General features: G+C 53.4%; 1 protein-coding gene across 1 annotated transcript; it reads right to left on the minus strand.

Annotated features, from left to right (window-relative positions):
• Positions 1–101: 101 nt before the first annotated feature.
• On the minus strand, positions 102–14,983 carry ZFP91 (ZFP91 zinc finger protein, atypical E3 ubiquitin ligase). The gene is made up of 11 exons (XM_064425667.1): positions 14,269–14,983; positions 13,634–13,659; positions 8,128–8,340; positions 7,890–7,926; positions 7,359–7,448; positions 6,905–7,027; positions 5,326–5,376; positions 4,715–4,793; positions 4,345–4,459; positions 3,747–3,846; positions 102–3,418 (listed from the first exon to the last, which is right to left on the minus strand). The coding sequence occupies exons 1-11, from the start codon at positions 14,607–14,609 to the stop codon at positions 2,908–2,910; spliced, it is 1,686 nt and encodes a 561-aa protein (XP_064281737.1). The 5' UTR covers positions 14,610–14,983; the 3' UTR covers positions 102–2,907.
• Between the last annotated feature and the right edge of the window lie 790 nt (positions 14,984–15,773).

The raw sequence follows: 15,773 nt of genomic DNA on the forward strand, positions 1-15,773 counted from the left end.
CAGCCCCGTGGCCCAGGGCCCCTCAAGTGCTGCCCGTGCCAAAGGGACTCGTGCCCCCTCCAATCCCTCCCCGGGAGGAGAAAAAAAAATAAATACAGGGGAAAAAAATACAAAAAAGTTTATTGCAAACTACTACAATAATTTATTGAAGCAAACTGCATGCGAGTGAAGGAGAGACATCGAGGGGAGGAGGAGCTGCAGGAGGGCTGTGTCAGTTTTAGGGCTTCAGAGGGGCGTGGGAAGGGAGCTACACATCTCTCCTGCACCAGGGGTGAGCAGGCTGTGGTTAGAGGACAGACAGGCACCTGGCCACGGCCAGAAAAAGAAAAGGGAGAGCTACAAGAGGTGTCATGGAAGGACAAGGCAGGGAGAGGCAGGGATCAGAGGTGTCCAGGCCGGGCAGCAAAGGAAGTGTTTGATTTTGCATCCCAGAAGTGCAGCCAGGGGCAAACCCTGCTCCACTGGGGCTGACGAGGGACGAGGCAGCCTCCCCCAGCCTGGTGCCAAGTGCTGGGTCACCAGAGGTGAGCCAGCCCTTGGCCCAAAGGCGTTTTAATGCCATCCCTCAACCACCAAACCCCCGAGCTCTCCTTTAGTGTTCTGTGCAAGGCTCTGCCCACCCTGCACCTCCCAGAGGCACAGGGGCCAGCAGAGACCCAGCCCCAGCAGCACCATGTCAGAAAGACAAAGCCAACCTGCCCCGAGGGCCACCAAGTGTCCCCAGAGTGCTGCCCCTCTCTAGCCTGCAAGGAGAGGGGACCAGCTGCTACCCAGAAAGTTTCCTGCTGGAAACCACAGTAAAGCAATCCAAGCAAGACACCGGATCATCTCAGCTGAAAGAACTGGTTGAGTTTAACACCATTCTACCACGGACCTGCCACCAGGTGTGCTGGGTCCTCACGTGAGCCAGGCTGCTGCCACAGCGTGACCACGGGATGCCCACACCCAGGCACGGGACACCCGACTGCTCAGCCTGATCCACCCCAGCACCAGGAAGTGCTTCGACTTGCTCTGACAAAGGTATCAGCCTAAGAGGGAGGGAGGGAGGAAGGAAGGGGGCAAACCAGGACAAGCAGCCTGAGAAAAGCCAGCATGTTTCAGCCACAGCTGGATTTCCAGGCATCACAGGGGACAGAGTGGGTGTTCAGAGTCAGTTTCCTGTTAATCCAATTAAATTCCAAGTTTTATTGCGGTTTTCCAGACCCCCAGGTACCCGATTTCAACAAGCTGCTGTGTGCTGCAGGCCAACTCAGCTGATCTTGTGCTCAGACAAGATACTTCAGCTCTGCTCCCAACCCCAGAAACCCAACCAAAAAACAAGCAAACAAACAAAAAACAGGTTATTCTTCACCTCTTCCAAAACCGCTACGAATTCAAGGCCACTGAATCTCCACACAAAGTTCCAGAGAAGAGCAAAAAAAAATCCAAGTCTCCATAGCAGACACATCTTATCCTATGTAAACTTTTCCAAGGGCTCAAAGCTGCCCTAACTACACCAGCAGGCAACACCTGACCCGCCACGTTTCAGGGAAAGCTGGGGTGTCTGTGCAGAAAAGAGAAGCTTTCAGAACACAGCTACACAGTCCCCCCTCAAAATGAGGGCAGGGAGAAAAGCTGACAGCCCCGTCGTCCCACATCAATCTATTGCCTTGGATAAACAAGCCTGAGAAAACCATATCCAGTCCCTGCTAACTGTGTCTTTGTCTAGACCTGGAAAGGAGAGGCAGAGTTGGATGAGGAGCACCACATCCCCCAGCAGCAAGTAGCTCAGGGCTGTCCCAAGAGTCACAAGTCACAAGAACAAGTTCCTGGCTAACAACTGTCCTTCCCCAAAAGGCTGGAGGCAAAACAGGCATTTAATGCAAGGAGCTCACCCAGAGCTGGGAGGGAGGGAGAGACAGCCCATCACTCACCTCATCCTCCTGCTAACACGCTGCTGCAGAGACTGCCACTGCACACAGGCTCTTCTCCAGGGGCTCTCCCTCTACTCTGCAAAAGCTGCAAGACACATCTGACTCCAGAGTGCTGCCTTCACCTCAGCTCTCCCAGCCGCTGCCACAATGGCACTGGAGCTCCCTGCACTGGAGCCTACTGGGAAACAGCCTGAACCCCTTCCACCCCCGCCCCTAAGAACAGAACTAAAAAATACCGACCCTTTTTTAAACAATAAATAAGGAATCTTGTTACCACAACACAAAAACGAAGCATGTTCAAAGTGCAAATTACTGTCGTCAAACTGGGATGCTCCTCCTTGCCTCTCCCACGCAGGGCTCCTGTAGCCCCCGGGCCTCTCCAAGCAAACATGATCTACGAGCCAGGGCGTTCCCTCCCTCCACTTCCTGCCAGGGCTGGAGCAGGGGAGCGTGGTGGGAGCGGGATGTGCACTGCTGCTTCACAGCTCACCCTGCCGAGGGGCTAAAGTGCCAAACTCCCAGCCCCGGCCAGGAAGGAGGAGACTGCAAGGACCAGAGTGCAGTGGTGCATAGAAGTCGGGACCAGGGGCAGAGGGAGTCCTAAGGAACTTCTCCAGAGCACGTCCAACGCTTTTTAGTTTGCCAGTGGGGCCACGCCAAGGAGCCAGAAAGGCAACTGCTTTGGGGTAGAGCGAGGGGTTTCGGCAGTGCCCCCTCCCTTGGAGAAATCCGCCGCTCAATCCAACTTGCTCTGGCAACGGCAGCACGTGCCCCTTTCCACAAAGGGGCCGTGGGAGAGAGAGAAGTGGTTGGGAGAAAGAGGATGTGCTGTGATCCGCGCTGGAGGGGAGCAGACCCTTCAGTTATTTACTAGTATTGTAAGTTTTGTTTAACTTTCCTCTCTTTCAGTAAGTGCCTCCTCCTTTTTTTTTTTTTCCTTTTCCTTTTAAATACAGAGTCACAACTGTCCCAGCACCCAGGTGCTCCCCTGCCACTAGGGTCCAGTGGAGTCTGAATCTTCAATGAGCACCTCCGTGCTGGCTCCCAGCATCTCTGTGTTCATGACCAGCCCCTCCGGGTTCGCGCTGCTGCCGCTGCCCACGAAGAGCTTGCCGTCAGCCACCAGGCTCACTCGCTCTGCCCCGCCACAGTAGGGCTTTGGCATCCCCTCTGGGCTCAGCAGCAGGCAATCTGCTGGGGGAGCACTGCCCAGGGGGTCGGGGAGCAGCGGGAGGCCCTGGCCATCTGTGGGTGGCACAATGGCCTCGGGATTAGTGCCCAGGATATCGGTGCTGGTGATCAGGGCACCCGCGTTGGCAGCCAGTGCTTCAGCAATGAGCACTTCAGGGTGACTCTTGGCTTTGTGGGCCACGACGCTGTCCTTCTTCTCGAATTTCTTGCCACAAATATTGCAGGAGAATTGGTAGAAGGAGTCTGCATCGTGCTTCTTCATGTGCCAGTTGAGGGAAGCCTTCTGCCGGCAGGTGAATCCGCAGATCTCACACCTGGGAGGGGACAAGGAGGAGGTCACAACAAAGGGACATTCACACATGCTCATAAGGACAACAGTAGCGAGGTGGCAGCTCAGGAGAACAGCAGGGGCTCGCTAATGTCACTGCAGCTCCAGCTCTGATTTTATTTACTGAGGAACATATTTATTTATGTTCCCCATATCACACCAAGACACAGCCCCGAGGAGCAGGTGACACAAGTGTGCGTTCAAAGAGCTGGGACACCAGGAACAGGCTCCAGCCTGACTTCAGAGCTGCTCTGAAATGGGTGTTTTGGGGGTCCCTCAGAGCAGCAGGGCGAGGCACAGGCAGAGGTACTCACTGCAAGGGCTTCTCGCCCGTGTGGATCATGCGGTGCACTGCCAAGTTGTGGGAGCTCTTGAAGGCCCGGGCGCAGTACTCGCAGATGTAATCCCTTTGATCTGAAAGACAACACCAGTTGCAGCATTGCTCTCCCACAGACCTGCCCCCTTTCCCAAGGCTCAGGCGGTGCAGGTAAAGCTGCCCAAGAAGGAGCAGAACTACAAGTTCTGGGAGGAGGAGGTGCCCCACAACACACCACAGCTGCTGATCTGGAGAGGCGAGGCATGATTAAGACTCTCCTAAGAGCTAATTATCCACTCTGACCAAAACTGAAAGACTGGCAAATTGGGATAAATCAGACTTTATCTGTTGAGGCTTATTCCTCTACAGAGCCCCTGAGTGATGCCTGCCAGAAGGAGAATTAAAACCTCTATAGTTTATTTCTTTCATTTGCTTAAAAGATGGTAATCCAGAAGACAGTAATACCCTGCTGCTGCAAATCTATGCCACCTGACTTGGCTTCACTCTCTGCAGCAGTCCCAGAGGCTTTTCCATTTTCCCTCTATCTGTTCACTGACCTGAAGAGGAGTTTGCATCTATTTCCCACCCCGCTGTACCTGTGTGATGTTTGGCATGCCGCAGGAGCTGCTTCTGGAGCCGGAAGAGCCGACCGCAGGAAGGATGAGGACACACGTATTTTTTCTTCAGTAAGTGCTGATATTTGATGTGATGCTGGAAAGAAAGAGTGGAAGTTGGCAGACTGTTCATGGCTGAGTGAACAGCTGAGGTTCACTCAAGTTTAGCTCTCCACTGGAAAATAAAACACACATACACATCCAGCAAGCTGACAGACACACGGCTACAACAGGCCACAATGAAGCCTTTCAAAATGACAGCATCAGGAAGGGGTGTGAGTGCCAGTGGAGGCTTAGCTGTCCCTTCCCTGCCCTCCCACGTGCCACAGAGGAAGTGAACACCCCCACCAACCTGCAGGTACCGCGGGTGAGCCAGGACCGTGCCGCAGCCTTCCATCTCACAGCGGACATACTGGATCGGAGGCTTCTTCCTGGGAAATCAGCAAGGAGAGGGCAGAGTGCTTGGCTGCTTCTATGATCGGGTGATTCTATAGATAAAGATTCTATATATATTCTATTTAGAATCACAATTCTCTGTGTCTGTGAGGGGCTGATGCATTTCATGCCACAAATAACAAGTGCAAGCACAGCAAAGCACTGTTGCTCCAAAACTCTTGCCTGGGCTGTGACACAGCTGCTGTCCAAGAGCCACCTCTTCTCCTGCCACTACTCTCCCTAGAGCTGGGAAAACCTCAGGAGATCCAGAATTCCCAAACCAATTCCTTATTGCTGAGCAATGCCATGGGAGAGAACAACTGAGAAGTGGGCAGGGGGCTGGTTCACTAGGAAGAAATTAAACCAACACCTACAGGGGAAGGAGAAGAGGGAAGACAAAGCATGCTGCTGGTTTTGGTTTTTATTCCTTTTAAGGCAGAGAGATGGCTTTGGGACAATCCTTGTCTGCATGTAGGACACAAGGGAAGCAAGTCTGCAGAACAGAACTGGGTTGAGAGGATCACTTACCTTCTCTTGGGCAGCCTTGGGCTCTTGTCATCCTTTCTCCTCCTTCCCCTCCTGTAACAGGGACACAGAAACAGAACTGAGAGAAGCTTCTTTACATTGGCAGTGGGCAGAGACTTTGCAGTGTATGCTGTATTGCCTCATTAACTGCATGGTCTAGAAAAAAAAAACTGAGTGCAAGCTGGAGACAGATTCAAAAGATGGAGAATTCCAGAGAAACAAATGCTTCACATGGTTTGCTCTCAATACTTCCCATTTCCTACTGCATTTTTCATAAACATGTAATTTTGCCAACACAGTCTAGAACCAACAGTGCACCCTATTTCCTCTGCTCTGCTGGGGAACATTCCACACCATGGGAAAACATCCATCTGCCTGATCAGGAAGAACGGGATTAATGATCCAGCAGCTATTTTACAGGCCTCTGAATTAGCAACACCAGCTTCTGTACCTGTCAAGACAAAAATCTAGGCTCTGTCTGAGCAGACCTGTGCTCACATGTAAACTGCAGCCTCCCAAGCCACAGCTCTGCCTGCCTGATCCCACTGCTGCAGAGACACTTGGAGCAGATTGATGGAAGTATCTGCTAGATCTACTGAGACATCTGTATTGATGGCAAGCCAGGAACATGCTGAACACACACTCAGCATTCAAGCCAAGCCCTCAGAAGAGCCACAGGTTTTATTACACACAAAAAGTAGTGTCTGATTCAAACAACAAAACCTCAAGCCTCAGAAAGCAGTCTCCAACAGACAAAAATCTTCTCAAAATATCAGCCTCCTCACTCCTCTCCACTGTGAATCAGCAGCAGCTCAGGAACAGCAAGAGAAATTGCACCACTAGTGTGCAGCAGGTCAGCAGAGGGAGCCCGGGCTGTTCCAACCACTCAGAGAGGAGCTGAGGTACAAAACCAGCTCATTTTTCTTTTTTTTCCCCTCACATTATCCCAACGAATGGCTTTGACACAGTCACATAAACCCATCTCCCTCTGGTGCCAGGAGGAATGCTTCAGCCATGAGTTCCAGGGACAGCACACAGCAGAAGGAGTCGGGCCACTGGCAACTGACTGGGTGGCAAGAGTTTGTTGTTTTACTTCTTGAAAGCAAGGGGAAAACAGGTCATTTTCCTGACCTCTGGTGAAGTCCTAACTGTACAAAAAGGACATTTACCACACACACACAAGGTATTCCAGTGACAAGACATCCCAGTGTCTGCCCCCAGCACACAGCAGGAATGCTGCCCTCTCCCACTGGCTTTCAGGATCCACTTGAGGCATCACAACAAACCCATTGTAAGGACACCCTGAAGTATTTGCCACTGTGTGGTCACACCCAGGGAGGCTGACGAACCACAAGATGATGAAAAACCCCTCCACTTAAGCTAAACTCTGATTTTTTTGTGGCTGAAGACAGGCAAGCCGTGAGGGCACAGGATAAACAGTGCTGCCCCATCAGCTGTCAGGCCCAGAGGAGGAGGAGGAGGGGGATGGGGGGAACCAACAACAATTAAACACTGTTGTACACCAGCAAGAATGCAAAACACACAGCACACACTGGCATGTGTAACTGCAGAGTTTACTCACTTCCTTGGTGGTTCTTCGTCCTCCTGAAACTCATTCTCTTCTTTCACTTCCACTTTAATCTCTTTCTGCCTTTCTTTTTCCTCCTTCCCCTTGCTAGCTTTTCTCCTTTGCTTTGGTGCTTCCCTACAAAGACACAAATACAACACGTTACTCCAATACTCCTCCCACTGCCACTTTTTACGAAGATTTAAACAAAAACTGGACCCAAGTTCAGGTATGTTCTTCAAGTCCCACTTTCAAGCAGAAGTAAGAACCAGGCTTAGGGAAGCAGCCAGCAAGGCTCTAAAGGCTTCAGGCCCTGAGAGAAGAACAGTTCTGGCCAACGCAGGGACTGTTTGCAACCATTCCACCAGGTCAACTAGCACAGGTGCTTTGGGGCATATTAAGCTAATTCAGGTAACATGCCCATTTTTTTTTCAGTCTAAACCCCCAGTAAGTACATAATCCAATATACTTCTCTAGGTGGGGCTTGTAGGTCTCATCTCTGGGATCATCTTTGAAGGGAACTTCTTCCTCACTGATGAGCATCTCCTCATCATCATCGCTGTTGGGAGAAAAGAAGAACAGAGGACTTTGGCAGCAACAGCTTGGCCACTACTGCAAGAATATCTGTGCACCATTCCCCAGCATGGGAAGGACACTATTACACTGCACTTCCTCATCCATGACTGGGGAAAGGTAACAGCTTGCACTGGCCAAGGAGCACAGTGACAACCAAAAGACGCCAGGCAGAGCTGTGTCCTTTCCTGAACCCACCCACAGCAACAAAGCTACCAGGTGAAATGCCCAGATTAAATCTTACTATCCATTTCTCCACAATATCTCCTGACATCTCTGCACACTGGACTGCAAAGGCGAGGAGCCAAAGGAGACAGAGCTACTGTCAGTCCCATGGATCATTTCACACAAGCATTTATTTTCAAGCAACTCGGGCCCACCTTGAGACACCGACTAGGAAGAAACTCCACAAAATAACATGTCCTACCTGACTCCATCTGGAGACTGATGCTCGTCTGTGACCACTGAAAGGAAAAGTCACCATTAGGTTTCAAAGTGTGTTCGCTGCAGTGAGCTCTCTGTCTCACGGTACCTCCGTCGACATTCAGAGCCGGCAGTGCTGGTGGCAGAAGGCACCCGTGACAAGCAGCACCACCACGCCAGCACAGCCACACGCCCAGAGTGACACGCAGAGCGACCGTCCCCAGCCCTTCCGTGGCACGTACCGTACTCCAGCTGGTCGGAGTTGGGCTCGGACTTGCAGATGAGCTGCAGGGAGGCAGCCTTCGACCTGGAGGCGCGGGAGTTGTCGGGGTCGCGCTGGCGAGCGGCGGCCGTGGCGCGGCTGCTGCGCCAACTGCGGCTGGGCCGCGCCGCGCCCGCGGCAGAGCCATGGCTGAGCTCCTCCTCCTCCTCCTCCTCCTTCTCTTCTTTGGGAGCTGAAACAGCCACAGCAGTCTCTTTCATCACAGTACAAAACGCCTAAACCCCCTCATGGAATCACACCTTAAACCACAGCAGCCCCTGCGGATCTGGGACAGAGACTAGGCAGAGCTAAATGGACAAAACAGGCGTTTACTGAAAGGCCTCTAAAGGATACACCTTGGGCAGCACAAGAGCCTGGCCAGGGCTACACCCAGGTTGAATCCAAGAATGGTCACAAGTTTTTACACTTTTGTAAGTTTTGGTTCATCTACATATTGGGTTCAGTTGTCGAATTACAGCTCCACGTCATGAAGTCTCAACCCCCTGGCTTGCCCCCTTCTCTTCACATTTGTTTATGCTTTTTGGGAAATGGTTGTCCTTGATTCTCTAGCTGGGAAGGGATTGTTTTGTCCAACTACCCTGTGAAGAGAACTTACTAACAACTAGTATAAAGTTTCAGAGTTATATACCAGGTAGCAGAGAATCTGAAAAATATAAAAGCTAAAACCCAAGTCACTGCCTGCTGTGGGAACCTGCTCAGCCCTCTGTGCTGAGCCAGAACACTCCCCAGGCCCTCACCTCAGCAGACCTTCCCTTAAAACCCTCCTCACATTCCCTCTAAGGAAAGACACATATTTAAAAGCAGCTTGTATTTCCCTTGGATAGAGTCTTCTAAGACTATGATTTGCTGGCTCTAAGCACAACAAAAGAGATACTCAAAGCTCAGCAAGTGCTTTATGAAAGGCCAGCTTCAAAGTTGGACCAGGTGAAAAGTCATTTTCAGAGAATCCCCCAAACATATACTTCAGTGGAATTGTACACCTGGCAATATTCCTGAGGGATTTGAGACGGATGTTTCTGGTGCTGTGCTAGAGCAAAAAGCATCACAAATGCTGTTAGCCTGAGGTCTCCACACTTATTTACAGCTTGCACAGGTGGTTTCCTTTTGGCTCATGGCTGGTCTCCAAACATGCTTTGGCAAGGTAACAGAACTAGCTGAAATGTCTTGTGAGCAAGTTAAAAACTAAAATTCCCAAGTACAGTCCATTTGATCTCACTTTTTGGCGCTTGCTGTGACAGTGGGCCTTCACGAACTCAAAGCCCTTTGAAATGTTACAGCTGATCACAGAATGGTTTGGGTTGGAAGGGACCTTAAATCTCAGCTCATTCCAACCCCTGCCATGGGCACCAACACCTTCCCCTAGCTCAGGGTGCTCCAAGCCCTGTCCATCCTGGCCTTGGATACTTCCAGGGTTGAGCAATCACAACCTCTCTGATTTCTCCCAGCCTGCAATCTCCAGTTTTGCATCAAGCCTTCTGAACCCAATGATCCTTTTTCTCCCAGCACGTAGTTTGTTTTGCATTACTCACTGTCTGATCCTTGATTAACAGGGTGGGAATAAGCAACATTTGGCTGGAAAAGCCTGACTGGAATCCCGGATGTGAGGCATCACACTGTTGTAAACCATCAAGCTGCTGTCTTGCATGTATAAACCTCACCATCAGAGCATGAACTGCACCTTCTTGGCTTTCTTTAGCAGATCTCAAGGTAATTGCTGCATGTTCTCAGTCCTCATGGTGAACATCTCATTTTTGAATGCTAAATCAAACCCAAAGACACTTGAAACCATCCTCTAAAAATTCCCCCCTCAACCACTACCGTGTTGCCAGGGATAGCACACACTGCTGCTCTGGAAGAGCTGTATTCCCTTGGAAGATCAGGCATTCAGCTGATTACTTATCATTTTAAAAATCAGGCTTGCAAAGCTGAAGCAGACCTGCCTCAGAACATATCTGGACAGAGCACACCCCTCACCAGCAGCTGTTTCCCTCCTCTACAGTGAAGGTCTTGGATAAGCCTTTTCCCAGGATTTCTCCTTCCCACTTCCTCTGCTTCAGCTGTCTAACAGATCCAGGGCATTTTTACATGCTGAGAATACCCAGGTACCTCCCAAAGCCCATCCTTAGGAGATGTATCAAGTGTTTACCTTGCCAGAGAGCTCACAGTGATTATGAGCTGAAAACCCTTCCAATGCTAGACCCTCCCAGCATGGTCCCTGGTCCCTATCCAAGGGTCAGGGCTGCACCAGGAAACTTCTGTCAAGTGTTCAGCTGCAGGAACAGCTGGAATCAGCCATCACCAAAGCCCTTGCCCAAAACATGGAAGTCCAAGACTTGGAATAAGCTTTTGTTTCTTTTTCCTTCATCAAAAATAGATTAAAAACTGTGAGTGAATTCCAGTCCCTGGGAGAAGGGACAAGACAAGGAAACCTGGAAGGACACTTGCAGTGATGTTGTGGCTTTGTTTAGACAACCAAAAGACAAGACTCTGCTTTTCAACAGAGCTGAACTTTGATTTATAAGGCATTTGGAAGCTTCTTACTGACCCTGCAGACAATTTCAGAAAACACATGTGTGCAATTAGGTGAAAAGAAAATAAACTATTAATTGCTAAGTTAAAAAGCTGCTATAAAAATAAATGCACCACAACATATGCACACCTCTGAGATTTAAGGAAGCAATCATACAGCAGATAAGGCACCAAACACCTGGCTTCATAATGGCATGGACAGAAATGAAACTCAGGAAAAAGCAAAGCTCCATCCAAAGGGCTCTTCCCCACCAGAGCACTGTGGAACTGTACAGATGGGACACAGGAAAATCCTTGGAGAGTTTGGGCAGCCTAAGCTATTTAAATTCAGTGCATTTTTGTAAGGTTTGGTTTTAAATAATGACATTACTTTCTCCAAACACTGACAAAGCCTTAAGGGAAAGCAGTGCTCCCAAAAGGAGCATGAAGCATTAAGAATAAAACTCTTAGGTATAACGCGAGTCCTCTCTGTACAAACCCATTTGCCACTTCCTCAGTCTCAAACTTTTCCATCTTTTTTTTTAAATTTGCCAAACCTAACTGTTTTCTTAGCAAAACCCCTGAATTTGAGAACATGCTTCCAGGGGGGTGACTCTCCTGACTAAAATGAAAATTATTCCCACAAGGACACAGCGCTGTGGGAAGGCAGACAGCAATTCTGCTACACAGCGACTGTAGCTACACCAATTCATCTGTGAGCTGAGATTAAACGTTCTACTTGTGCATCCAATATTCCTGCAGCACACGTTGGGAAATCCCGCATGACTAAGCAGGCGGCAGGGAATAGCCAGGGAACACAGGCTGACACTGCAGCTGCCCCCGTGGTGACAGTCACACAGCTGGGACACAACACACACACACCTCCGGCTCTCATCTCCCTCTGAGCTCCCGTCAGACCTGCACAGCCACAACTCCCCAGGGGATGCAGGAAAAGCCTGATCCCATGGCTTTGTACCGTGGCTGTCCCAGGGAATATTCCAAACTGGGTTTAGCAGTTGACAGTAAAGGCTAATACTGCAATGCAAAAAAAAAAAAATCAATTCTGTATCAAGGAACACAAGCACAGAATCCAAACCTTCAGCAGAACCACTCAGCACCTTATCCCAGCTCCATCCAGGGGGAAAGGACAAATGGGATTGTGCCTTCCTGGCTCACAGGGGGCTCCTGGCTACCAAAAACACTTGTGCAAGGAAAGCTGCTGCTTGCTTACCCTGGTCTGGCTCCTTCAAAAACTACTGCTAAAGGAGGAGGAGGAGGAGAAGCCCCTCCTGCTCCTGCACAACCTGCACAAGGAGGAAGGAGGAAGAACTCCTCAGCCTGTTTCCAGGTCCTCTCCAAGCAGCACAAGGTGCACAAGGGCTCCATCCAGCGTGCAGCCAAGACACTGGAGTGCAGCTTCCTCACTTCTGTGCTCCTGCAGACTCAAAAACAAACCAGAAACAAACAACCCCCGCCCCCCACGGCACAGATTTCCTCTGGCCCAGAAGAGGTCAGCACTTCCCGGTGCCAATTTCCACGCAACTATTCCTACCATCGTTTTGGCTGCAAATCTAATTGGGAAAAAAAAAAAAAAAAGAGCCCCAGAAGTTTAACAAACACTCCATTCTCACCTTGAAGCACAGCTGGAACTCTCAGAGGCCAAGTTAAAGGTTAAAATGGCTCAAGTGCAGAGAGCTTCCAAACCTGGGAATTTCAGTCTGACAACTTTCACTTCCTGGGATAAAAATGGGAATATTCTGCTCATTTTCTACCACTGCCAATAAATATTTCTCCTTAAACCAAAAACCAAGCAAGTCTTAACTCTACACACATATGTAGCCAAACTTCTTTAGACATTTCAGCAACTGTGCTCTGACATAAAAGCCTGAAGCTCTGACATTACTCTGCCCACCCTGCACACAGTGAGGGGTAAATACACACAGGCAAGATCTGGACTCAACACACAGCACTCAATTCTGCTTCAGTCTGTAAAAACACACCTTGCCAGCTGAAACTGCGATGGATTTCCCAAATGGAATAAAGACTTGTAGGAGGAAAGCTCAAGAGTTACCAAAACACAAGAGTAACAGCAGCCTCCGAGACACAACTGCTGGCAAACCAACCCGGGCAGCTCCAGCAGAAAGGGGAATTCATCAGCACAGGTGTGTGACCTCCTTTCCTCAGCGCTTCATTCTGCCACAATTCTCTGGTGCCAGATCAAAAACAACGCTACACAAAGCCCTCTACTTGGACCTGTTTCAGAAGTCATCACCAAGTAAGGAGCAAAGCCCTCTAACTTTTTTTTCTTTTTTTTTCCCTTTTTGGGCTTCTTTTTTTTCCTTTTAACAAGAAATTATTAAATTAAATACATGCACAAAGTTCACAGTGCGCACTGGAAAACAAAGTTCTGCTCCAGGCCACAGATCCCCACAGCTGGGGCTTTTGTGTTCAAACCCTCCTCACGCCCCCAGTTCTAAATAATTTTCTCTTTCACCCCTGAAGACATCAGCCTAAAAAATCCATAATCCAGTAAAGCTAGAAAAGAACAAGTGTGAATATCTGAATACTCTGATTTCCACACAGCTTTCCCCCAGGTCTCCTGAGGATCCACTCCGTTATTTCTGAGCACAGAACAGGAGTGAGCCCAGGATTTGCTGAGTACTTAGGGCTGATGTGCAACAAGAGCTATCAAACCAGCCTCACGCTCCAACAGCCATGGAAAGCCCGAGTGCTTTTTGGGACAGTGAGATTTTGCAGGTTGGGCATGCGCCAACAGCAGCAGCAGCAGCTTATCACAGTTCCACAGTCTTGAGAGAGACTCAGAAAGAAACTGCACGTCACCCAGCACTAAAACATTCTTTAAAGGGAAGATCCACAAAGGGGATTGGGCTAACCTATGGGACAACCCAGACTTTCCACATGGAACACAACACCAAAGAGAGTAATTCAGCTCTTACCTTTACCTGCGACTTTATCTGCGCACCTGAAAAAACACAAAAGCAACTGTAAGAGCCAGGCTCGGTGGGATGGGGACAGCAACAAGGAACTGAATGATGTGGAGATGAGCCCCAATCCCTCAAAGTCCCGGTGCCTCTCTATCGGATCATTGTTTTTAACCCCTCATGCCAAGGTGGATTGTTTCAGCCGCAGGAAGCTGAGGGGAACCATAAGAATCTCCAGCAGCAAAGGCCCAGTTATGACTGATCCAGGGGGATTCTGTGCTTGAACAGGGCAGAGCAGCGGCACTTCCGCACGCTCCGGTGTCCCGCTCGGGACCGAAGGCGCAGCGAGTGCAGCATCTCCTCCCGGGAAGGCAGAACCCACCGCCTCCCTCACCCAGACCTTTGCCGCGGGGCACCGGGACAGCGGCGGCTGCCCGAGGGCGCCGCGATTCCCGGGACACTGCCCTTCCTGGGAAGGGACCGGCCCAGCCCGGCCGGAACAAAGGGGCGGCGGCGCGGGCACCCCGCGGCCGGAGGCGGCCCCGGGGCCGGGCCCGTTGGCGCGGGGCGGGCAGAGGCCGCCCGTTCCCCCCACCCGCGGCCGCGACCCGCGTTCGGCGCGGGCGGAGCCCGGCGCCGCAGGGACTCACCCGGCCCGGGGGGCCTTCCTGCCCGCGGGCGGCGTCTCGGCGGCGGGCTGCTCGGCGGCGGGCCGCGCCCCGGGGCTGCTCCGCCGGCGTCGGGGATACTCGGCCTTACGGCGGCGGGACGCGGCGGCGGCGGCAGCTCCCCCCGCGGCCGAAGCGGCGCGGCCGCGCTCCCGGCCGCCCCTCAGCACCCGGCTGCCGCCGGACTCCTCCCCCTGGTCGGCGGCGGGCGGCGGCGGGCGGCGGCGGCCCGAGGTCGGCGGCCTGTCTGCGGCGGGCGGCGGTCCCGGGGCGGGCGGCGGCTCGGCGGCGGCGCCCCCCGGCTGCTCGGTGCCCGCCGGCATCGGGGCGGCGGCGGCGGCGGCGGGGCCGGGACGGCCGCGCTCCACCCTCGGCCGGGCACGCCCGCCCCCGCCGCCCGCGGCCAATCAGCGCGCGCCGCCCGCCTTCACGCGCGGCCCCTGCGCCCCGCCCCCCGCCCGCGACCACCAATCCGCGGGCGGGACTCCGGGGACGGCCCTGCCCCTCAGGCGCGAGCGCCCCCGCCCGCCGCGCTCACGCCTTTCCCCCGCCGCTCGCGCGCCGCCCGGCCAATGGGCGGCCCGGCCGGGGAGGGGCCCGCCCCCGCACCGCCGAGCGGCCAATCGGCGCGCTGCTCCCGCGCGCGCCCCGGGCTCGCGCCGCCTCCCGCGCAGGCGCTGCCACGGCCGCCGCGCTCGCGCTCCCGCTCCCCCCGCGGCCGGCCCCGCTCGGCGCCCACTCGAGCGCGGCCCCCGCGGCCGCCGCCCCGCAGGCCCCTCCGCCCGGACTGCCCGTCCGCCGCGCGGCCGCCGCCCGGCCCCCGCCTCCGCCGGGCTCCCTACCGCCGCCGCTGCCTGCGCCCCTCCGCCTGCCCCCGGGCCCCTTTGCCCCTCGGGCGAGGCCTGGCAGGGGAAGCCGCCCGCCGCCCCGCCCCACGCGGCTGCTCCGTGCCGCGGGGCCGCGGCGCCGCCCGTAGTACCGGAGGGGCCTAGCGGCCGCGCCGCTTTTTGCTACCGCTTCTCCTTTAAGAAAAAAAAAAACGCCCCGTCGGGCGGCGGGTGAAAGTCGGTGACAAAATGGTGGCCGGCGCAAGGGGGGCGGGGCACACGGCCCTGGCCCCGCCCGCTTCCGCCCGCGGCCGCGCATGCGCGGTGCCTGCCGGGAGTTGTAGTTCCACCGGGCTGAGGCGGCGCCGGTTCCCCGTTCCCGGCTGTGTCCCCGGCCCCAACGGCTCCTGGGCGGAACCCGGGAGCGGCTGTGCGGGGCCACCCGCCCCCGTGGTCTCCAAGGGCCGAGTTCCTCCCCAAAACAGCGCCTGATTGTCCCACAGGAGCTGCTCTAACACACTGAACCCACACCAGAGCCCCCAAACTTCTCCGACGCTGGAGATGCCACACGGGAGCGGGTTTTGTCACGGCCTCTGTCCCCTTCCCTGCTGTCCCAGCCACCTCGGTGGCTTTCGGAGCTGGACTGATGGTGGCACAGCA

Source organism: Passer domesticus, chromosome 6, assembly GCF_036417665.1.
Source record: "Passer domesticus isolate bPasDom1 chromosome 6, bPasDom1.hap1, whole genome shotgun sequence".
NCBI classification, from domain to species: Eukaryota; Metazoa; Chordata; class Aves; order Passeriformes; family Passeridae; genus Passer; species Passer domesticus.

Coding starts and splice junctions, on each gene's coding strand:
- ZFP91 (XM_064425667.1), bottom strand. CDS start 14,609: ATGCCGGCGGGCACCGAGCAGCCGGGGGGCGCCGCCGCCGAGCCGCCG. Junction 7,028..7,358: donor TACAAGCCCCACCTAGAGAA/GTATATTGGATT, acceptor GTGTCTTTGTAG/GGAAGCACCAAAGCAAAGGA. Junction 4,794..5,325: donor CCAAGGCTGCCCAAGAGAAG/GTAAGTGATCCT, acceptor CTGATTTCCCAG/GAAGAAGCCTCCGATCCAGT.